Source organism: Alosa alosa, chromosome 11 (genome assembly GCF_017589495.1).
Source record: "Alosa alosa isolate M-15738 ecotype Scorff River chromosome 11, AALO_Geno_1.1, whole genome shotgun sequence".
NCBI lineage: Eukaryota > Metazoa > Chordata > Actinopteri > Clupeiformes > Clupeidae > Alosa > Alosa alosa.
The window spans coordinates 31815554-31840553 of NC_063199.1; the positions used below are offsets into that span (position 1 = coordinate 31815554).

At 48.2% G+C, this 25000-nt stretch overlaps 1 protein-coding gene across 1 annotated transcript in view; it reads left to right on the top strand.

The window, feature by feature from the left end:
- Positions 1-25000, top strand: part of srgap1a (SLIT-ROBO Rho GTPase activating protein 1a) — a 127172-nt gene that overhangs the window by 42295 nt on the left and 59877 nt on the right. Inside the window, exons 3-5 of the mRNA XM_048256159.1 lie at positions 6713-6875; positions 18243-18305; positions 18439-18451. Coding sequence (XP_048112116.1) covers positions 6713-6875; positions 18243-18305; positions 18439-18451 — 239 coding nt within the window. The remainder of the gene's footprint in view (positions 1-6712; positions 6876-18242; positions 18306-18438; positions 18452-25000) is intronic.

The window sequence follows — 25000 nt, forward strand, 5'->3', positions numbered from 1 at the left end:
CTGCTAGCACCATCCATCTTGTTGCGGATGCGGAGGTGAGCCCTAAGTGTAATGGATGAGGCCTGGGTGGCCCTCACCACCACTCTCAGCAGGGCTTTAAGCGTCCAGTGGCCCTCACCACCCCTCTCAGCAGGGCTTTAAGCGTCCAGTGGCCCTCACCACCACTCTCAGCAGGGCTTTAAGCGTCCAGTGGCCCCCATCACCCCTCTCAGCAGGGCTTTAAGCGTCCAGTGGCCCTCACCACCACTCTCAGCAGGGCTTCATAACAATGTTATACCATACAACCTGTATCAAAGTTGTGCTTTTTTTCCTCATATTTCTTTGTCCACTTGTGTTTTGTTTGACCACAATGTCTTCTGTTTTGTGGTCCTCTTCCTTTTGATTGTCCTCATATCGGTCTTCTGTGGTGGAGCAGCGGTTTCGTCACCTGTCGCTTCAAGTCTCCGTGGCTTTGGATAGAAGCGTCTGCTAAATGTCAGTCAGTTGAAAGTTCATGTGTAGCAGGTGTGTCCTCACGTTGCTCTCCGCTCCTCTGAGTGCTGCAGGAGAGTGCTGTTGGACCGGATGGGGCTGAGGAGGAGGAGGGGAAGGGAGGTGAGGATGAGCAATGGTGGGGCCCCTGAACATCTCGTCCTAGTTCCAAAAAAACATTTAGCACACAGGAAAGTAGTTCTATAGACAGAAAAATAAGGCCACAGTTGGCTAGCATCCCATTATCACATACTCTCTGCTGGAGCCTCTCTTTCCCTCTCTCTACTTCTCTCCTCTCCTCTCTGTCTCTCTCTCTCCCTCTCCCTCTCAATTCTCTACTTTTCCCCTCTGTCCCCTCTTTATTTCTATCTTCTCTCTCAGTCTCACTCTCTTTCTACTCGTCTCCTCTCTTTCCCTCTCTCTCTCCCCTCTCTCTCTCTCCTCTCTCCTCTCTCTCTCTCTCTCTCCCCTCTCTCTCTCTCTCTCTCTCCTCTCTCTCTCTTTCCCTCTCTCTCTCTCCCTCTCCTCTTTCTCTTTCCTCTCTCTCTCTCTCTCTCTCTCTTTCCTCCCTCTCTGCTTCTCTCCTCTCTCTCTCTCTCCCCCCTCTCTCTCTCTCCCTCTCTCTCTCCTCCTCTTCTCCCCCCCTCTCTCTCTCTCTCTCTCTCTCTCCTCTTCTCCCCTCTCTCTCTCTCCCTCTCTCCCTCTCTCTCTCTCTCTCTCTCTCCTCTCTCTTTCTCTCTCTCTCCTCTCTCTCTCTCCCTCTATGTTTTCTCGCCTCTCTGCTCCCATGGGAACGGAATGAACTCTTTCCTTGGATCTGTTTTCTCATTTGGATAGTTTGAGTTCCACCAAAATACACTCCACACACACACACACACACACACACACAGAAGAGGGGAGACATGCAAACACGGAAGAGACTGAAGGACGCGCTCATTCTCAACAAACTCTGGAGAGACTAAGCGGCTATCTGCTGATCAAGCTGACTGGGTTTGTGTGTGTGTGTGTGTGTGTGTGCTCGCACGCACATGCATATGAATATGTTGAGGAGTTTCTTTGATGGGTATTTGCAGAGCTATCACACATGGGCCCATGTTTACACAGGGAGTGATGGGGGAGTTATTTCATTATGTTTGTACTGTCCACTCCCCTTAGTGCTGGTCACTGGAGTATCAGCAGTGTTCAGAGGAGGACTCCGAAAGGACTTTTAGCCACTCCGTGGTCAGTACCATATAATAAGATAAACGAGATGCTATTTCAGTGGCTAAATGGCAGTAGCTCACTGTGTCTAAGTCGATGGACAGTCATGTCCATGTTATTCCTTTGCTATTATCCTTGCTGGTGACTCAAAGTGTTATTTTAAAATGATGTTGCACATTGAACAGCTTCAGTAACTAATTTTTCCTGCACAAGGACAGTCAAAAGTATTGGGATTAACACTGAAGTGCAGCTTGTCTCTGGCAAGTGACACAATCCCGAGGAGGCTTTTTTGAAATCAAAGCCGTCTCTTGGGCTGTGTCGTTACGTAACATTTGTAAAACATTCTCACTAAAACCACGTTTACATCCTCCCATCCCTGGTATTTGTTTTTATTGTGTTACCTGTAAAAGCCCTCTTTATGTTCAGTCTGATGTTCAGCTGCTGGTAAATATTTGCGCCGCTGAATGTTTATTCGTTTGCCCCTCATTTCCATAAGCCTGGACTGTGAAAGGAACTGTCAGGCTTGTCGGAGAGCCACAAAGCAGGGAGCCATTTCATAATTACTGGTGAACAATAGCTCCGTTTCACAAGGCTTTCCTGGACTGTCTTCCTCACTCAGCGTTTCCCATCTTGTCCTTCTTGGGCTTCTGACAGACGGAAGGAGAGGCCGAGAGTAGGAGGTGTGGTAGCAGCAGACGGAAGGAGAGGCAGAGAGTAGGAGGTGTGGTAGCAGCAGGTCCTGGCAGAAGCAGGTGTGAAAATCCAACATCTCGTCGAGAGGGCTTTACATTTTTTTTGTTAATGGAGTGTGTGACTGGTGACAAAAAGTCTGAAAGAGAGATAAAGAGAATCTATAGAAAGAGAGAGAAAGGTGCTCTGCTGCCTGAGATAAAGGATGGAGACTCAGCACTGACTATGTGAGAGACGGGGCTTGGATGGATAGGAACTGCTGCCTTGCAGAGAAGAGAGGGAGAGAGAGAGAAGAGAAGAAGAGTAAAATGAACAAAGTGATGAGAGGGAGGGAGGGAAGGAGAAGGTAGTAAAGCCCGGACTATAGATATGATGGTTGGATACAAGAAAGGGATGGGGAACAATTTCGAGGAGGAAGGCGATCCTAAGCACCTGGTGAAAAGTTTCTTTTGCCAGGGGAGTGGGTGCTCATAAAGAATAAAAAAGAAAAAAAAACACAAAGATTGTTACTGCAACTTTTGCCTTTGATTGTCCTTCTGTAGCCTTGGGCCCTTTCATGCTGTTTCTCTCCACCCACCCACTCTCTCTCTCTCTCTCTCTCTCTCTCTCTCTCTCTCTCTCTCTCTCTCTCTATCTCTCTCTCTCTCTCTATCTCTCTCTCTCCCTCTCTCTCTCTCTCTCTCTCTCTCCTTCTCTCTCTCTCTCTCTCTCTCTCTCTCCCTCTCTATCTCTATCTCTCTCTCTCCTCCCTCTCTCTCTCTATATATCTTTGTCTTTCTCTCTCCGGGTCGTTCCCGTCAATTCAGCCAGGGCCATAGGTCTCAAAAATATTCTGAAAAAATTGCCGGTGTACCTATGTTACCTTGGGACACACACTGTAAAATTACTCTTATGAATCAATGCTTTCCAAGATACAGACAGTTTTACAGGGGAGGGGGGTGTCGATTTTGTTCGGCCTCTTTTTTTTTTTTTTGTCAAAGTTCACAAGCCCACAGCAAGAACTAAACCATGTAGGAGGCTCAAATTTTGCATGCTGGTACATAAATAGGATAGTATGTAGCTTAAAAGGTGTCACGTTTGGTCTGGATAATCTTGCATGGTCATAGCTGTCCCTCAAAGTTGATACAAATTTTAGTAGAAACACTCTCACAAAAAACAATGAACAGAAAATAAATTCCTTCAGGGTCTGAACAGCAGACCTTACAAGTCTGAAAAATCATTTTGGTTCTCATTTTCAGAGCACCTAAACACCTTGTGGGAATATACAAAGATTTTTTTTTAAATATTTTTTTCAGGATCTAAGCAATTATACAGGTATAAGGGATAGGGGTACATGGACAGGGACACTCTCTCTCTCTCTCTCTCTCTCTGTCTGTCTGTCTTGATCATCATCATCATCATTAAGAATACATAAGGAATCTAACTATAAATGCATACATTACAAAGAAGTGACCTTTTTCTGTGCCTCTTATAAATCTGAAAGTAAGGGGTTTTGGATGCATTTCCTGTTATTATGTGGTAGTCCTTTTTGCCATATTATGAATAATATATAGAAACAACATTAACAGACACTGTCATTATCACACATACACACACACACACACACACACACTGCGTAAATGCGACACATGGGGAGAGGATGTATTAGCCTATGCACAATAGATTTCTCTTCTTTAGCCTACATAATGTATAGGCTACGTTTTGTAAACAAAAAGCAGTTGTGACAGGCAGCAGCCATGATATTCTCGTCATATCTGCATCTTGTGAACTCTACAAAGCCCCACCCCTCACTTTCGACAACCACCGCGGAGATTCTGTGTAATGTCTTTGTGTAATGGATTTCACACTCGATCCATTATAAGGTCAGTGTTGTGTCTGCAGTTAGCATCATCTGAATCATCGAAGGGTAGGACCTCCGTTTGACAAACCTCCTCATATACTCGGAGGATTTATATCTGAAAAGCGGCTTACACGCACTAGTTGCAGCATGTGGATGTGCCTTTGTAGTTTTTCCCTTTTTATTGGCCATGAGTCCCATACAGCTTTATTAGAGAGAGAGAGAGAGAGAGAGAGAGAGAGAGAGAGAGAGAGAGAACCGTTGATCATAATGGGTTGATTCTGCTGTGGTGAATAGGTCAGGTCAGCAATGCGTGTTTGGACCCATTGGGTCAGTCCATTCTGACACTAGGCTTCAATTTGCAGTTTGGTGAAGTGGACACACATTTCCACAATGCATTCTGGGATCTGGGCCATCTCCTCACCAGAGTTCCTGAACTGTGTGTGTGTGTGTGTGTTATCAAATGAACCAATCTTCTGATTCATCTCGTGAGCAGTGCGGGTTCAACCACCAGTCTGGCCTTGTGCTTAGTGACCTACTTTACCTAATGACCATCCGGCTTCATTATGGACAGCCCAGTCCATTTGAGTCATGGGTTTACAGTAACAGGTTTGGTAGTGGATGGTAGTCGGTGTTACTCACAGGAAGTTCACTTGTATTTCATTCAAAACTAGAGCAGCTCATCACTGGCATATTATCAAGCCTTCTAGAACATCTTTCATACTGTGTATGAGATATTGGGATGCAACTTGTTAATACGCACAGACAAATACACACACACACACACACACACACACATACACTACACTACACACACACACACACACACAGACTTGTGTGGTCAAGTAGGGATGTGAAGATGACATGCACCAGGGTCAAAGATTTGCAGTAATTGCATTCTAACAAAATGCACTATACTGCTAGTGTAATGCTGCCATTTCTCTCTCTCTCCCTCTCTCTCTCTCTCTCCCTCTCTCCCTCTCTCTCTCTCTCTCCCTCTCTCCCCTCTCTCCCTCTCTCTCTCTCTCGGCCCTTTTAAAAGAGGTCCTTATGGCATGTCCTACACGCAGTATATTGCAATCATATGTCTGTGGGCTTTTAGTTGAATTAGACCCTCATGGTTACATTTGATGTGCCCTCTTTGAGTCGTGTGTGTGTGTGTGTGTGTGTTTCCACCTGCCTCTAACCAGGGCCTTGAGAGTATGGCTATTACATGGTCCTGGAGTTCATCTCTAATGTGGGCCTTATGGGGAGTCTGTCATGTGTGAAGCCAAGATGGCATCCTGTTTTTCAGATGAGCAGAGAAAGACACAGGAAGAGGGGGGTACTGCAGGAATGAGCGGGACCGTGGGTTTGATATTTTGATTGGCCAGCAAATGTTGGTGCATTTCCGTTTTCTGTGAGTTCCAGTCGAACTTTGGGAGGTAGTGTGTGTGTGTGTGTGTGTGTTTCAGGGTTAGGGTATAGGTCAAGGCTTGTGGGATAAAATGCAATCTCTCACCTGTAGTGTTGATGGGAGCTGCCTGTCTGTGTGTGTGTGTACAAGAGCGAGAGAAAGGGAGAGAGTGTGTGAGTGGGTGAAGAGGAAGCAGAGGAGAGGCTCCATATGGATCCTGGCGTTCCCACTCTCTGCCATCTGTTGACCCTGTGCCCGCAGTGCTGGGAATGGATTGAGTCAATCAGAAGTCATGAGCTGGCGTCTCTCTCTTTCTCACACGCCATCTCCTGCTGTCTATCATAAACTCATTTCCTCACAAATTAACAACCCCTCCCCACACACACATTCATCATACATTCTCTTTTTGTCTGTCTTTCATTTTTACACACACCCATACACACATACCACACACACCCATACCCCCCCACACACACACACCTCTTTCCCTCTTTCACTAGATAATACTCATTTGCATACAGCAACTTTTCTCTTCCCCTCCTCACTCAAAAGTAGCTCTCCCTGCTGTGCTACATGCAAAACTGTAGGAAAAATGTGCTGCTGCAGCAAACTGTGGCTCACTCAAATAGCTCATGTCCCTCTAGGCTTGCAGTCCTCCAGACCTCCTCCAGCACAGGTTTATTTTGGCGTGTGTGTGTGTGTGTGTGTGTGTATATGTGTGGACGTGGCAGCCGCGTGGCTGTTCCCCTGTTAGCATGGCTTTGTCCCAGGACCACGCCTCTGTACAGTATGCCCCAGAAATGTCGCTGTGTACTGCAGCTGCAAGGAACACACACACACATAAGCCAACCATGCACATACAAACACACGCTTACAAACACACACACACCACATCACACGCATGCGCACACACACACACACACACACACACACACACACACACTCACATTATATATACACACACACACACACCCACACACACACAGCTCACCATGGAAGTTAGTGACTCCAGATACTGCTGTGTAGGACAGTAATCATCAAGGGAAAGGAAGGAAGAGCATGCTGTTGGCATTTTATTTTTCAGGTCTTACCAGTGATCCCCCCCTCTCTCTCTGTAGAAAAGACCAGAACCTGCTGTCCCCGGTGAACTGTTGGTACCTGCTGTTGAACCAGGTGCGACGGGAGAGCAAGGACCACGCCACGCTCAGCGACATCTACCTGAACAACGTCATCATGCGCTTCATGCAGATCAGTGAGGACTCCACACGCCTGCTCAAGAAGGTGAATGTGTGTGTGTGTCTGTCTGTCTGACTGACTGACTGACTACAGACAAACTGATCTAATACTAGTCCTAATGAGGAGAGAGTGCAAATATAGTTTCTGAATTTGTTAGATGTGTGTGTGTGCGTATGTTTGATCCTTGAACAGATCAAGGCTGAGTTGCTCTCACGTTTACAGCTGGTAGACAGAGAGTAGAGTGGGAGAAGAAAGACCGTCAGGAGAGATGGACAATAGACATGACAAGTATGCGGAAAGGATCAGAATGGGAACAGAGCAAAAGCAGATTTGTCTGGGCAGAGCCAGTGGCACTGGGCACTGGCCGAACTCCACACTCCCGCACACTGGAGCCCAGAGGTCCAGCCGGGTGGAAGAGAGAACGAGAAGGAGAGGGAGATGTTGTGGAAAGAGGGATGTTGAAGAGAGAGAAGGATGTTGAAGAGAGAGAGAGAGAGGGATGTTGAAGAGAGAGAAGGATGTTGAAGAGAGAGAGGGATGTTGAAGAGAGAGAAGGATGTTGAAGAGAGATATTGAAGAGAGAGAGGGATGTTGAAGAGAGAGAAGGATGTTGAAGAGAGAGAGAAGGATGTTGAAGAGAGAGAAGGATGTTGAAGAGAGAGAGACATTAAAGAGAGAGAGGGATGTTGAAGAGAGAGAAGGATGTTGAAGAGAGAGAGGGATGTTGAAGAGGGATGTTGAAGAGAGAGAGGATGTTGAAGAGAGAGAGATATTGAAGAGAGAGAGGGATGTTGTGGAAAGGGAGGGATGTTGTTTATGCGGCACAGCTGAGCAGGCCATCCTGTGCACTGGAGTCAGGGTCTGCTGCTGCGGGGATGACGGGGACAGGTCAGCTCTTCCTCCTCCCCACGACTGTCCCTATGGACAGACAGGAAGTGGGCAGATGAGTTTCCTGTTATTTTAGCAGTGAAGGTTAAAGGGCCGCGGTGCGCTGTGCCATACACTGTCCCCTGAACACACACACACACACACACACACACACACTTAACAGACTGTGTTCTGTTCAGGCCCGAAGCATGGGTGTGCCGAGTCAGCTTTTTCTGATGTGGCTCAGCAACATGCAAAACACACCTAACCATCTGTCCCCAACACACACACACACACACACACACACACACACACACACACAGACACACTAGACATCGCACATGATGCCCTCCTCTCCAGCATCCTGATGAACTCCTTTACCCCTCTCAATCTTCACTGACATTGTATGAAGTGTAACTGTCAGATATTACCACATGACTCTGATGAAGAGCATCTCACACACACTTTAGTGCATCATAACACACACCCAGTTAGGCATCCTCCACCATCCCACATCGCCAACGCTCCACTTTAGGATGAACACACAACACACACACACACACACACACCACTGAGTCATTTTTCATTATTTTCAATAATGTGTGTGTGTGTGTGTGTGTGTGTGTACTGTATGTGTGTGTGTATGCATATGGTTATGTGTTTGTCATACTGAATAGAGTCATGCTATCCTCCTGGTGTTTCTGAGCACAGCAGTGGGGGGCTGTGTGTGTGTGTGTGGGGGGGGTTGTAGGGTTTGTAGGCAGTTTTTTCACTGGGGTGTGTCACCTAATTAGAGCAAAGCTGCAGTAATAAGACCCACAGCAGGGAAAGCCCCCTGCGCCCTGTTTTCTCCAGGCCTGTGTGTGTGTGTGTGTGTGTGTGTGTGTGTGTTTGTTTGTGTTTGTGTGTGTGTGCGTTGGTCTGTCTCTGTGTGCATTTACATGCAGTCTTGTGTGTGACTACTGTGTAGCTAGACGTTTTGCCTTGACTGTGTGTGTGTGTGTGTGTGTGTGTGTGTGTGTGTGTGTGTGTGTGTGTGTGTGTGTGTGTGTGTGTGTGTGTGTGTGTGTGTGTGTTCTGTGACTTTGTTGATGTGTGTGTGTGTATCCGAAGCGCAGGTGTTCACCTGGCATAGTCACCCACTGTTGTTGTCATGGAGATGCCATGCTACTGGGTATGTGGTGTCATTGCCTGCTTGGGCGGGAGTGTGTGAACCTCGCCGTCACACACACACTCTGGTCCTACAGACGCCTGCCAATGTCCCTCTGCGCCCCACATTAACTCCTTCCTGCCCAGTCTGAGTGTTGTCATCACACCGTCCAACGCATTAGGGATGGTTTTGCCACAGAGGCAATGATGCAATACTGCATTTGGGCCACGATACAATGTTGTTGTGATTGGATTCTGTGATGCACAGCGTTTTATCTCATATATTACGTTCGGTGTACTGAGAGTCTCTACTGACATCTTGGCGCCGTAAACTTCCGTTCCAATGAACACACTGAGGCAGGAGCAGAGCTAGGTTGTGTGTTTGTGTCCCTCGTGAAGTTTACAATGTTCTCAGAGTAGACGTAGTAAGTATCAAAATAAAATAACAATTCTGATCATAAGAACATGATATGCACTTCTATGACATATTATTTGCACAAATAAGATTGTGGTAGGCAAATAATCTAGCCCACCGCTGCATTTTGTGAATTTGGATGGATCCTCAGTGATGCTGTGTGTACATTTCTCCCCCGTTTGTGTGGCTCAGCCCTGCAGCCACGGTCAGGCTTCTAACGTCAGAAAGCGTCTATATACCTACAGTAACATGATGTAGGAGTGATGAACGCGATGAGCAAATGGCTTGTAACTTCGGTCATTAGGACTGCAAGACATGCTGGCGCCTGCTTATTGCAACCCTTGACCCAGATGCAGGTCAGATGATCCACTGAGGATGAGTTAGTATCAGGTGTATTATAGATGCGCTGTGTCAGGGTCCGTTATGTCTGGAGTGATCTCCGAAAACCCCTGGGTCAGGGTTGAGGCATAGATCATTGGCCGTCAGTATTTCAACCAAGACATCAGGATCATATTTCACATGCTAAGATGAGGTGATGCTCTTGAAGTAGCGTTTCATACCCTTTGGGTTTATAATTTTATTTAAATCTTACGGTTTGCCTAATGATCCATATTTTATAAGATGATGAAGATATGGTCAATATGTCTGCCACTATTCTTCTCCCGTCACAGGAAAAAATGTGGACAAGATCATTGTTAATACCCAGCCAGTAGGTTGATATTCAAATCAGCTCTGCATTGAGTCTAAGAGGAACAATGCAACTTGAGTGAAGTGTCCCTGTTGTGGAGAGTGAGACGTTCTGTAACTGAGGTTACTGAATGTTATTGAAATGCTAGGATATGGCCCGCCAATTGAAGGTCTCTCCTGGGTTTACCTCCTGTATGCACTTCCTGTTTTTATCAATTATGTAAACAAACCCATGGAGTGTGCTGAAGGTCATTGTTTATTCTACCAGAGGGACCTTCAGGTAGATATTCAGTGGCCTTAAACAGCCCCTAGCTCCATTAGCTGTGTTAGCTGAGGTCTCTCCATGTGTAATAGTACCGTGGCTTGGTCCTTTGATGCCCAAACTCTCTGATCCATCTCCATAGCCTTGCTATTTAATGCCTTTCAGTGATCCCTTCTAGTACATTGCAGGTTATTGCCTTGTATGTCAATAATTTTATGGCACTCCCCGCTACACACACACACACAGACACACACACACACACACACACACACACACACACACACACAGACACACACACACAGACACAGACACATACACGGGATGACAGCCCTACTCTGTCACCATGGCCTTGAGTGAATGACTCTCATAGATTTGTCCCAGTGCTTCATGCAGGGCCTTATTCGGTGCCCCCTGAGGGGAGGAAGCCTCACCCCACCGCCGCCTGCATGGGATTGATTTGGGCTAGTGTTGTGAAACATGACCCTCCAATAATGTGAGCGGAGAGGTGCTCGGGTGTTGGGTGTGGACAGTACAGTAATGTGCCCTACTTTACCGGAACCCACAAGGGCTCTCAGTTGTTGCTACAGGACACACACACACACACACACACACACACATACACACACACCCACTGATATTCTTCACTGTTATATTCTGTCTTTTCCTGGATCCACACCACAGGATTCCCAATTATATGTTGAAAACTCCCACTCACAACATTGCCAGTCTCATCACTGTGTTGCGATCATGCGATCATCAATTATTCTACTTCTTAAGAGTTTTATTTTAATTCCCCACTTTCTCACGGCCGAGTGTACCCCACACCAAGCCAGCCATAACGTAAAATAAGACAATATATAAATATATATATAAATATGACAAGAACGGCTTTTTCCATAGTCATTTTGATCTGATCAAGACTCCTGTTTGCGTGACATGCGTGATGATGAGAGCCTCCGTAGAGACATCATTCTGTTACTACCATTCTACCATTCTACCTTGTGCCAATGTCACTGAACATGTCAATCAAGTACAGTACAGGCCAAAAGTTTGGACACACCTTCTCATTTCAAAGCGTTTTCTTTATTTTCATGACTGTTTACATTGTGGATTCTCACTGAAGGCATCAAAACTATGAATGAATGCAAAGTTATTTGGCCCACAGATGAATATTTGTCAAGTTATGGCTTGCTGAATATGGTATTAAATAAAAAAAAATAGCAACTTTGAAGAAACTAGAATATAAGACATGTTTTCAGTCATTTCACACTTTCCCTCCACTCCTGGACAGAGCTAGGCCCACAGAGCAGCTGACTCAGGCGGCTGGTTTCTGGAGCAGAGTGGGGCAGGCTGGATCGTCTCGGTGGCAGGCGGGCCTCTAACGACGTGGTGGTGGTGGTGGAGGATGTCTTCATCACTTTAAAGGTTGGTGATGAGGGAGAAAGTGTGTGGTACTAAATCTATCCCAGCTCAAGGAAACTGAGACCTCCAATCACCTAAGCATCACCATTAAAGACAGCCAAAGGGTGTGTGTGTGTGTGTGTGTGTGTGTGTGTTTTATGTTTGAGAGAGAAAATGTGAGTGAGTGATTGTGCTTGTGCTTGTCTGTCTGTATTTATTTCTATGGGTGAAGTAATGAATACATCGAAGCGTGACTGTGTGTGTGTGCGTGGTGCGTGCGTTCGTGCGTGCGATAACGCCAGTGGTGTGATAGTATATCTTCTTTGACAGTGTGTTTGGCATGCTGGTGTGTTTATAAAAGTGTGTGAGTAACAGTGTACTCATTGAGGTGACTTTGCTCTATTTATACAGACTAATGCTGTTTTTGATCTACCTCCCAAGAAGGGAATAAAAGCGGAACAGGCTGGGCATCCGTGTGTGTGTGTGTGTGTGTGTGTGTGTGTGCCGCTCTTGGCAGTGAGTAATACTCCTGTTGTTAGGTCCACATGTCTTCACGTTGCCATCGCAGCACCTGTGACTCATACAGGAAGCGCTCTGTCCTGCTGCAGGGGTGTGTGTGTCTGTGTGTGTGTATGTTCAGTGGATGCCCCAGGTGGTAATCTAATTACCTGCTCTGTGTGTTAGCCTTTGTGAGAGATTACGGTATGGCTGTGTGTGTGTGTGTATGTAGTATAATTCATGTGACTGCACCTCTGGTGACCTGGTGTCTAGCCTTCAGTATAGCAATAGGTCTGTTCGTAACATGTTGTGTGTAGTTTAGAATGCATGTTTAGTGTGACTTAGTGCGTGTGTGTGTGCGTGCGTGTGGTGTGTGTGTGTGTGTGTGTGTGTGTGTGTGTGTGTGTGTGTGTGCGTGCGTCTGTGTGTGTGAGTGTGTGTGTGTGAGTGTGAGTGAGAGTGAGAGCGTGCGCGTGTGTGGTGTGTGTGTGAGAGTGAGTGTGTGTGTGTGTGTGGTGTGTGAGTGAGTAGGTGTGTGTGTGTGTGTGTGTGTGTGTGTGTGTGTGATTATGGCAGTCCATTCTCCAGGTGGTAGCACCTGACTGGCTTGTTGCCTCAGCCTGATATGTGTGATCCATCATTAAGGCTGATCTGGATTACTGGCTTTAGGAGCATATTCTGCACTTAACTGCCCCACACACCCACCTCCTCTCTCTTTGTCCCTCTTGGTCCTGCTCACACTTGAAGCAGTCTGTCCGATTGACGCCGTGATATTTGGCTCCTTCATTGTCAAGGGATCAAGGGATTGTGGTGAAGGCGTCAGGAAGAAACTCACCAAAATGATTGTTTACAAATATTGAGTCTGAAAACCGTTTTGGTTTGACATCCAGTCAGCAACCAAGTCTTAGGTCAGCCTTGGCCTGAAAGTCGCAGGTCAGCGCCAGCCAGAGTCACTGGTCAGCCAGCTGAGAAGTCACAAGGTCAGCCTTGGCTAAGGGGGTCACTGGAGTCAGCCTTGGCTAAGGGTCACTGGAGTCAGCCTTGGCTAGAGTCTTTCAGGTCGGCCTTGGCTAAGGGGTACTGAGGTCAGCCTTGTGGGGTCACTGGGTCAACCTTAGTAAGTCATGAGTCATGTAGCTGAAGTCACTGGTCAACCTTGGCTAAAGTCACCAGGTCATGTGGCTAAGAAGTCGCAGTCAGCCTTAGCTGAGAAGTCACCAGGTCAGCCTTGGCTAGAAGTCCCACTGATCAGCCTTGGCTAAGTCACTGGGTCAGCCTTAGCTAAGAGTGCTGAGTCAGCCTTGGCTGAAGTCCTGAGTCAACCTTGGCTAAAGTGCCTGGTCAGCCTTGGCTAAAGTCACTGGTCAGCCTTAGCTAGAGTGCTGGGTCAACACTTAGCTAAGAGTCACTGGGTCCCAGCCTTAAATGAGAAGTCCTTGGGTCAGCCTTAGCTAGAAGTCCTGAGTCAGCAGCTAAGAAGTCGCTGGGTCAGCCTTGGCTAAGAAGTCACAGAGTCCCAGCCTTAGCTAAGAGTCACAGGTCAACCATAGCTAAGAAGTCACTGGGTCAGCGCCCAGCTGAAGTCACTGTCAACCTTGGCTAAGAGTCACTGAGGTCGGCCTTGACTGAAGTCACTGAGTCAACCTTGGCTAAGTCACTGAGTCAGCCTTGGCTAAGAGTCAAGTCAACCTTGGCTAAGAGTCCTTTAAGGTCAGCATGGCTAAGAGTCACTGAGTCAACCTTGGCTAAGTCACTGGTCAGCCTTGGCTAAGAGTGCTAAGGTCAACACTTGGCTAAGAAGTCACTGAGTCAACCTTAGCTAAGAAGTCACTGAGTCAACCTTAGCTAAGAAGTCACTGAGTCAACCTTAGCTAAGAAGTCACTGAGTCAACCTTAGCTAAGAAGTCACTGGGTCAGCTGTAGTAAGAGTCATGAGTCAACCCAAGCTAAAGTCACTGGGTCAACCTTGGCTAAAGAGTCACTGAGGTCAGCCAATGAAGTCGCTGAGTCCGGCGCCCAGCCTGAGGTCACTCAGTCAACCTTGGCTGAAGTCACTTTGAGGTCAACCTTGGCTAGAGGTACTGAGTCAGCAACAGCTGAGAAGTCACAGGTCAACCTTGGCTAAAGTCACTATGAGTCAACCTTAGCCAAGAGTCCCTTTGGAGTCAACCTTGGCTGAGAGTCCTCAGATCAGCCTTAGCTAAAGTCTGGGTCAGCCTTGGCTGAAGTCACTGAGTCAGCCTTAGCTGGGAGTCACTGGGTCAGCCTTAGCTAAGAAGTCACTGAGTCAGCATAATAAGTCACTGCTGAGGTCAGCCTTGGCTAAAGAGTCACTGGAGTCTGACCTGGCTGGGGGTCACTGGGTCAGCCTTGGCTAAGAGGTCTTTAAGTCAACAGCAATGAAGTCACTGAGTCAGCAAGCTAAGAAGTCACTAGGTCAGCAGCTGAAGTCACTGGAGTCGGCCTTGGCTGAAGTCACTGAGTCGGCCTTAGCTAGAAGTCACTGGGTCAGCCTTGGCTGGGGGTCACTGTCAGCCTTGGCCTGAAGTCATGGGTCAGCCTTGGCTGAGAAGTCACTGTCAGCCTTAGCTAAAGTCACTGGGTCAGCCTTGGCTAAGAGTCACTGAGTCAAAACAGCTAAGAGTCACTGAGTCAGCCTTGGCTAAGAAGTCATAGTCAACCTTGGCTAAGAAGTGCTGAGTCAGCCTTGGCTAGAGTCACTGGTCAACCTTGGCTAGAGTCACTGAGGTCGACTTGGCTGAAGTCACTGATCAGCCTTAGCTAAGTCATGAGGTCAGCCTTGGCTAAGAAGTCACCCATGAGTCAGCCTTGGCTAGGGGTCACCGAGTCAACCTTAGCTAAGGAGTCACCGAGTCAACCTTAGCTAAGAAGTCACCGAGTCAGCCTTGGCTAAGTCACCGAGTCAGCAGCTGAAGTGCTGCGTCAGCCTTGGCTGAAGTCACTGAGTCAGCCTTGGCTGAAGTGCTAAGTCAACGCTTGGCTAAGTCACTGGAGTCAGCCTTGGCTAGAGTCACTGAGTCGGCCTTGACTAAGAGTCACTGAGTCTTGTAGCTGAAGTCTTTCAGGTCAACCTTGGCTGAGGTGCTGAGTCAGCATGGCTAAAGAAGTCACTGGAGTCAGCCTTGGCTGGGGGTCGCACAGGTCAGCCTTGGCTAAGAGTGCTGTGAGTCGGCCTTAGCTGAGAGTCACTGGGTCGGCCTTGGCTGAAGTCGCACAAGTCGGCCTTGGCTAAGAGTGCTGGAGTCAGCCTTGGCTGGGGGTCACAGTCAGCCTTAGCTAGAGTCCTTGAGGTCAGCCTTGGCTAAAGGTCACGAGTCGGCAACCAGCTAGAGTCTGGGTGGCCTTGTTGAAGTCACTTAGGTCAGCATGGCTAAGAAGTCGCACAGGTCAGCCTTGGCTAAGAAGTCACTGAGTCAACCTTAGCTAAGAAGTCACTGAGTCAATGTAGCTGAAGTCTGAGTCAGCCTTGGCTAAAAGTCTTGAGTCAGCCTTGGCTGAAAGTCACCGAGTCAACCTTGGCTAGAGTCACTTGGTGTGCCATTAAAGTCACTAGGTCGACAGCTAAAGTCACTGGGTCAACCTTGGCTAAAGTCCCTTTCGGAGTGTATGGCTGAAGTGCTGAGTCAGCCTTGGCTGAAGTGCTGAGTCGGCAGCACAAGTCTTTGGGTCAGCCTCAGCCTTGGCTAAAGTGCTCGACCAACCTTGACAAGAAGTCACTGAGTCAACCTTAGCTAAGAAGTCACTGAGTCAACCTTAGCTAAGAAGTCACTGAGTCAACCTTAGCTAAGAAGTCACTGAGTCAACCTTAGCTAAAGTCACCGGTCTTAGCTGAAGTGCTGAGTCAACCTTAATGAAAGTCACAGGTCAACCTTGGCTGAAGTCGCGATCGACCTTAGCTAGAAATCACTGAGTCAGCCTTAGCTGAAGTCGCTGAGCCACAACGCCAGCTGAAGTCGCACAGGTCAGCCTTGGCTGAAGTGCTGAGGTCAGCCTTGGCTGAGAGTCACTGGGTCAGGCGCCAGCTGAAGTCCTAGTCAGCCTTGGCTAAAGTCACTTGGTCAGCCTTGGCTAAAAATTACTGAGCCAACCTTAGCTAAGAAGTCACTGAGTCAACCTTAGCTAAGAAGTCACTGAGTCAACCTTAGCTAAGAAGTCACTGAGCCACAACCTGGCCCATGTTTTAGTGAGAATGGGCTCTAGCCTCTTAGTTACTACAGCCTGTCCGCCCAAGTGGCTGTTAGCTAAAAAAGTGTAAACATCTGGACACACGTGCACACACACACACACACTCACTCACACACACACTCACTCACTCCCTCACTCACTCCTCCTCCCTCCTCCTCATACTCCTGCTCTCACACTCTCTCTCCTCTCTCTCTCACACACACACTCACACTCACTCACTCACTCCTCCTCCTCCTCCTCCTCCTCCCTCCTCCACTCCTCACTCCTCCTCCTCCTCCACTCCTCCTTTTCCTCCTCCTTTCCTCACTCCTCCTCCTCCTCTCACACCTCCTCTCCTCTCTCTCACACTCTCTCTCTCTCTCTCACACACACACACACACTCACTCCAGAAGACCTTTCTGAGGTGGGGTCACGACCTCTGTATCAGTCAGAGCGTGGGCGTCCTCAGCCCTAACCTCTTATCAGTGGTGAGTATCCCCTTTCTCTGGAGTTGACCTTGGCATGGGTCAAGAGCAAGTTGAACTTACCTCTACATCATGGTCAGTTCTCGGAAGTACACATTTCTCCCTTACCCCAGTAGTATGCGTTTGGGATAAGACCTAGTCGTGCAGGCTGGCTACCATGGCTACATGTTTTGGAGAGTTAGATGTGTGATTCTTGTGTAGATGTGTGTAGAAGGCACATTATCGTGAGTGTAGAAAGTGCAGAGATGAAAAGACTCCAGGGTGACGCGAGGCTGATAAGCTTGATTCTGCTGTGTCACAGCACACTAACATCCTGTCCTGTTGCATTAAGCCGCGCTGCGCAGTTGCTCCGCCGTGATGTGTTATCTCCCGCGCGTTGCCCTCGTGCGGTCCCTCCCATCCCCTCCTGTCCGGCTGCCTTGCTGTGTCATGCCTTTCGGCGGAGCCGTCCCGTCCTGATACAGGGGAATGAGTGCTTATCTGACATGAGCCCAGATGGGCCGAGATGAGATTAGCGCAGAAGTGATTGAGTTAGAGGCAGCAGGCCTCTGTGCGCTACACAGCCGCGACGGGCAGGCCGGCAGCCTGCAGCGGGTCTTTCATGAGAAATGTCTATCCACTGACATTTGCGTGGTTTGTGACGTGCATTAAAGAACGTTTTCTGCACACTCTGATCACTGATAACCCACGCCAGTAAAGAGTTTATGTGTGTATACAGCCTGTATGTTTGCGATTTGAGCATCCCCATCCTTTCTCGAGGCGCTTTTTCAAAGCCTCCTCTCTCTCCTGAGGCTTCTGTGTTGCTTTGGGTCTAGCAAACGCTCCATCTGTCAGACAGCAGTCACAGCCACCGCAAAAAAACATACAAACATAAGAGCTTAAAGATTTCAGCTCCTCTCTCCTCAGATGATGCTCGGTCCCTGTCTGCGGCTTCATCTCCACACTTCATTCCTTTCATTTCCTATCTGCCTCTCTGTCTGTCTGTCTGTCTGTCTGCCTCTCTGTCTGTCTGTCTCTCTGTCTCTCTCTCTCTGTCATCTCTCCCTCTCTGTCTCTCTCTCTCTCTGTCTCTTTCTCTCTTTCTGTCTCTCTCTCTCTCTGTCATCTCTCCTCTCTGTTTCTCTCTCTGTCTCTGTCTCTCTCTCTGTCATCTCTCTCTTCTCTCGGTCATTCTCTCTCGGTCATCTCTCTCTCTCTCTGTCATCTTCTCTCTCTGTCTCTCCTCTCTCTCTCTCTCTCTCTCTCTCTCTGTCTCTCTCTCCCTCGCGTGGCTTCATCCTCTTTTTCGTTTCTCCGTGAGCAGGCAGCCTATTTCACATTCATCATTATCGTCATTATCATCGTTCCAGATTGCTCTGGGGACGAGCGTGTCTGGGAAAGCACAGTGCAGTGCATTACGCTTTGATTACAAATGGTTATGGTTAATAATGTCTATATTTCCATCTCTCTCTCTCTCTCTGCAGAGTAAGGAAATAGCATTTCAGCTGCAGGAGGATCTGATGAAGGTGCTGAACGAGCTCTACACAGTGAGTGACAGTATTTTATTTTCATACTTCTCTCCCTCTCTCTCTCTCCCTCTCTCCCTTTCCCTTTCTCCCTCTCTCTCTCCCTTTCTCTCTCCCTCTCTCTCTCCCTCTCTCCCTGTGCCCTTCTCTGAAGGTCTTCTCCAGATGTTGGTTCCTACTCTCTCCCTGCTTGGAGCCAACCTCTGCTCTTTTGGAACAGCTTGTTCCTTACAGGGCACTAGTGCTCTTTGTTCAGTCAGCTGTCTGGGCTGGCAGTGGGAGTGGCAGTGGAGAGTTACTAATCACAGATCGATCACGCTTTACAAACCCGACCTTCACACCCACTGGAAACACAATACGAGCCAGGGCTGGTGGTGTAATTACTCCTGCCATAGCTGTTTGAATGGCCCGCGGACCTGCATGGTGTCAGAGTTAGCCTTGTCTCCTGCTATATGCTAGCTCATGATGTGGCTGTGCTAGATTATGTAGAGTAGATAATCATTAATTATGATTAGTTCTATTATCTTCTATTTTTCTATTTTGTCAGCACAATACAGTTGGCTGGCTTAATTTCCTCACGACTATATTTTTACAAAAGTTTTTTTTTTGTTACGTTTTTTGTACGTTTTTATTGCTGACTCAGATAATAGTCATAGTGAGGCATAGTGACTAATATCAACATCAGAGTCTGATAATGAAAGGCTCTGACTCACGCACACACACTCACACGCACACACACACAAAGAGGAAATGATACTCTGAACTACTTCCAGTGACCTTGGCTGGAGGTCAGCAGCGGAAAGCAGGCACCTTTGTCGAGGAACTTTGCGTTCTGTTTCTTATCACCAGCAACGGCAAACAATTCTCAGTCCACTTCCTGTTCCCTCGCCAGACTAGCAGGCAGCTCATGGTCAACCTCACAGACTAAACCAGCGTTGTTTACCAGCTCCGGTAGACACAACATCGGCTGCGTCTGTCTCTCCAACCCTCCAGAGGGCCAACAGTGATCCGTATGGGACTGTTTCCTCATGTCGTTTTGCCTCATCTTCAAATAAAACCTTTTAATTGGTGTGCTGAACTCCCAAAGCTCTTTTCCGCCGGTGGTGATGTGCTCACAGTGACTCACTCTGGCGATGCTTTAACAGAGGGCACAGAATACTTCTTTTTGGCTTGCACAGTAATTGCTAAGACTAGAGGGAATGGTCGACATCACAGTAATATCTTTGTTGTTTGTTTTGCTTTGGTTTAGTGTTGGTGACACAGGAATTTTGACATGTCAGAAGGGGGCCTGTTGTGCTAAACACAAAGACGCAGGCACAAACGTCTGACCTGGTTTACCCTGCGCGGAGAGGGGGACGCTGGACAGTGGGGCCCGTTGCATCAGAACGCAGTGCCATCGCGGTTGGAGGCCCGCCGCCAGCCAAAATAACAGGCCTGGTGCGACGCTAAATTCTGTCCTTCTAAAACGAGCAGAAACACAAACAGTGCCACGCCAGCTTCCCGACCGAGCGAGTGGGAAGGCTACAGACCCCCCACCCCACCCCCGGTTCTGACCAGGCCAGCCCAGTGGCTTCCCTAGTTATCCTCCCCCGAACTGGCCAAGCACAAGCACCGTGTCACCACACACCCGGCCCAAGGACCAGTGCTGGGAGCTGGGCAGCCAGGCCACTCCCTCCCCCTGTGTTTACTTTGGAGGACAACAGCAGGAGTATTGCTGGGGCTTGCTGGCTTTTTTCCCCTTCCCTTAAAGACAGTTTGAGGTTTGTGTCATGGCGTACTGTAAGAAAACAGACAGGCGGCGAAGGACAGGCAGGCAGGCGGTCCGCTCCTGGTTTCCACTCCTGGGTCAGTCACCTCAGATGGCCTCTAACTGCCTCTGACAGACGGCCTAGTTTAGCTCAGCTTAACCCCAGCCCTGCCCAGCCCAAGCCTCTCTCTTTGGCCTGCCCGGCTCTGTTCATTACTGTCCACAAAGCTGGGGCTTAGAGGGACGGTCCACAATTCTGGCAACAATTCTTGTTGATATTTGAGCTCAGCAGCCAAACAAATTATACGGTCTCATTCCCTACTCCCGATGCAAGGTGTTGATTGGCTGGAATTGTTTACGGTTCGGTCTAAGACATAAAATGGACAACAATAAGAATGTGAGGACTTCACAGGACTGGGGAAGACTCATTGAATTTGCCAAAAAAGTGCATTGGATTAGATTCACTCCCTGCACTTTTATAGGGACCCCAAATCCTAAATCAGCTTCATATATCTGAAACATGAATTGGACAAACTCGAGGGAAATGGGGATTTGTTTGAGCATTCTCACTCCATGCTGTCATACTTGGGGTTTCTGGGAGTCGTCACATAAAGACATCTTGATGGTTTCAAGTGGGACATAAGACCTGAAAGTAACCATAGTAAGCTTGGAGGAGTCGACATAAGACCTGAAAGTAACCATAGTAAGCTTGGAGGGATCAACATAAGGCCTGAAAGTAACTATAGTAAGCTTGGAGGAGTCGCAGACAGAGCCGAGGCAAAACTGTGCAGCCTAAAACAAAGTAGACTTGATAGCTATGACATTGTTTAGGCGTTCAAATTCAGTCTCTTAATACTATTTTTCCAAATGATCCCATGCTCAGCCTTCTGGCTCTGAGAACTCCAAATGATCCCATGCTCAGCCTTCTGGCTCTGAGAACTCCAAATGATCCCATGCTCAGCCTTCTGGCTCTGAGAACTCCTAACATGAAGCTGACCCTGCGGGTAGGACTGCATGATGTTCCCAGAAGTACCAGGAGAACAGTACCCTGGTTTAACACCTCCAGTGGCTCAGAGTGGTGGGGACCACAAACAAATGTGAACAGAAATTTAAAAAAATAATTTCATTGGAGAGTACAGCGAGCTGGCCTTGGAGAATGCAAGGTCGAAGGAACAGAATGACTGCTTTTCAATGTATAGCCAGGCTATGTCTGGGCAGATCTGTTGATTTTGAAAGATTTTTGTTGATTTGAGCCCTTATGGCACCTGTCAACTGCTGAAAAAGGCCACAAAGTTGATGGCTGGAGAAGCGTTCAGAGAAGAACCTCTCAAGCGAGGACACACTCTTCGCCTGGTGGTTTGTTTGTTTGTGGATGTTTACATCCCCGTCCTCTCTCTTTTTGAACGCCCTTCGTCTTCTGACATCTTTCTGCCATCTGGGCTCTCTCAGTCCGTCCCTTACCTTAGAGGGAGAAAAGGACTTCATAGATGTGTGTGTGTGTGTCTGTGTCTTAGTCATCCTAGCTGTATTGTACTTCCTGTCCTTTCTGCTCATGGCGTGTGCGGGTGGATTTCCTGGAAAAGCTGTGCGGTGATTTAGTTAGTGCACAGAACGGGTTCCTCCTATTCTCCTTCCCCCGACCCCAATGCATTAGACTCCATTTCTTGTGTAGTTTTACATTCCTGTCAAAGAGCAGTGATAAAATCAGAGCAAGCCTCTTGATACCTGCTCTCTTTCTGTCTCTCTCTCTCTCACACACACACACACACACACACACTCACACACACACACACACACACACACACACACACACACACACACACACACACACGCACACACACACACGCGCACACACGCGCGCGCGCGTTGGGATGCGAGGGATCGTGAGTAATGGCTGTGAGTGACTCAGCGAAGGGAAGTGGTCGTTATCTTGGTGCTGCTGGAGTGTAGCGCTAATGTGTGTGTCTCTCTGCAGGAGGCCATAGAGTGCTCTCTGTGTGTGTGTGTGTGTGTGTGTGTGTGTGTGTGTGTCTGCAGGGGGGGCATCTCATTCAGATGAAGTGAAACATGAGGCCCCCCTCCAGCCTAGTCCCATGGCCCCATGTTTCTCCCCCTCCAGCTGGTAATGAGACAGACTGACAGCAGGATTCTTAATGAGGAATGTATGCAATAGAATATCAGGGCAGCGGACACAGTAGAATTACATAGTATAGTACTTCATTTGGAGTTGGACTTATCTGTGTGTCTGTGTGAGAGAGAGAGAGAGTGTGAGATAGATGGAGAGAGAGAGAGTGAATTCCTGGAAAGGCATCCTCTTGGTTCTGAGCTGTCGGTGGATCTGCTGTGAGGAGACTGAAGCACTGGGGGAGTGTAGTGAGGACCACCATCTGTCAGCACCTTACATTCCAAGAGGTGGGGTCAGGAAGTGTGTGGGAGTAGGGGCAAGAATAAGGGCCTGTCCGCACGGAGACGCTTTTTAGGTTAAACGCAGAGGTTTTGCTTCGTCTTGGCCGAGCGTCCAAACATTACATTACATTACATTACATTACATTACATTACATTACTGACGCTTTTTAACCAAAGCGACTAACAACATGGTAAACAGTACGTTTTGGAACAATTCTCACAATTTTAGGACAGTTTAAAAAACATTAGAGTACAGTAAGAATAAGTGCGTCGGTGAGTGCTGTTTTTAACAGTTACTTGTCAGTTTAAAACGGCTGGTGAGTGCTAGGATCAGTAAGACTTGTTGTAAGTGTTGCTATGAGAGTAGATGTTCTCTAAAGAGCTGGGTCTTCAGGAGTTTTTTGAAAGTGGAAAAGGATGTCCCTGCCCTTGTAGGAACTGGCAGTGTGTTCCACCAACGAGGAACAACAGATGAGAAAAGTTTGGATTGGCTTGGCGTACGGTGGTGGTAGAGCTAGACGTCGTTCATCAGAGGAGGAGCCGTCTGGAGGTAGTGTAAGTCTGTATGAGGGCATTCAAGTAGGTGGGAGCAGAACCGAGACTACTTTGTAGGCAAGCGTTTGAGACTTGAATTTGATGCGGGCCGCCATAGGTAGCCAGTGTAGCTGGATGAGCAGCGGGTAACATGTGCCCTTTTGGGTTGGTTGTAGACCAGAGCGCCGCCGCGTTCTGGATCATCTGAAGTGGTTTCACTGGGCGCGCAGGCTGGGAGACCTGTCAGGAGGGCATTGCAGTAGTCGAGTGGTGAGATGACTATTGCCTGAACCAGAAGTTGGGTAGCATCTTGAGTCAAGTAAGTCCTGATTTTCCCGATGTTGTAGAGTGCTAAACGGCATGACGGGCGACTGAGGCAACATGATCTGAGAAGTTTAGTTGGTTGTCAAGAACAACTCCTAGATTTCTTGCAGTCCTGGTCGGTGAAACAGACAGGAGTCAAATTTGATGTTGATGTCGTGGTGTATGGTAGGTTTAGCTGGGATGACCAGCAGTTCAGTCTTTTGAGAGGTTCAGCTGGAGGTGGTGTGCCTTCATCCATGTAGCTATGTCTGAAAGGCAATCGAGATCCGTGCTGAAACCAGGGGTCGTCAGGTGGAAAGGACAGATAGAGCTGTGTGTCGCCTGCATAGCAGTGGTATGAGAAGCCGTCTTGAACGGATAATCTGTCCCAAGGAGGTGGTGTAGATAGCAAAGAGGAGGGGGCCCAGCACTGAGCCCTGGGGACCCCTGTAGTGAGATGGTGAGGTGCGGATAGCTGACCAAGCCATGATAATGCTAAACGAAGGCCCTGTGAGGTAGGGATTCAAACCAGGAGAGAGCAGAACCGAGATTCCCATGTCAGCGAAGTATAGAGAGAAGGATACGGTGATTAACCGTGTCAAAAGGCAGCCGATAAGTCAAGCAGAATGAGTACTGATGACCAAGCAGTCGCCCTGGCTTCTTTTTAAGGCTTCTGTTACAGACAGCAGAGCCGTTTCGTAGAGAGTTTTTTTTTTTTGAACCCAGACTGATTTGGATCCAGAAGGTTGTTCTGTGAAAGGAAGTCAGAGACCTGTTTGGAGACTGCTCGTTCAATGCCTTTGGATAGGAAAGGCAGTAGTGAGACAGGCAGTAGTTCTCGACTTGAGCAGGGTTGAGAGAAGCTTTCTTAAGTAACGGTGTTACCCGGGCCATTTTGAACGCTGTTGGAAATGTGCCGGAGGTTAGCGAGGCATTGATCACATGTGTGATAGCTGGAGCGATGGTCGGGCTGATGGACTGAAGTAGGCTCGTAGGTATAGGGTCCAGCGAGCATGTGGTAGGACGGCTGCATGTCAGGAGTCTGGACACTTCACTCTCGGAGAGAGGCGTGAATGCTGAAAAAGATGTTCCAGCAGTCCCTAGAGGTTGTAGGAGTGCGTTATCTGAGTCAGATGCGTTGAGTGGGCATGTAGAGAATTGACTGCTGATTGCCGCCACTTTGTTTGTAAAAAATGAGGCGAGGGTATCTGCAGTAAGGCTGGATGGAGGAGGAGGCAGCTGAGGGTTGAGTAGCGATTTGAAGGTTGAGAAAAGTTTTGAGTGTCTGTAGCTGTTGATTTTGTCATGGTAGAAAGCAGTCTTAGCAGCAGTGATGCTGGCTGAGAAGGAGGTCAGGGAGTGTCTGGTAGTTTTTGAGGTCGTCAGCTAGTTTGGATTTGTGCCATTTCCTCCGGGCGGCTCTGAGTTTGGTGCTCTTGATCGGAGGGTATCATTTAGCCATGGATGAGAATGTTTGGATCGAGCTGGCCTTGTGGTAAGAGGGCACAGCTCGTCTAGACACGAGGTCAGTGTGGAGCAGAGCGAGTCGGTGGCTTCATTAACCTCCAGAGAGGAGAAGGTGTTGAGTGGAGGTAGACCGAGGCAACCACAGAGGAGAAGTGCGTTGGAGACAGGTTCCGATGTTGCAGCGGAACGTGACCATCGGCTGAGGAGCCGGAGGCTGTTCTGACAGGCTGGCGTTGAACTGGATGAAGAAGTAGTCAGA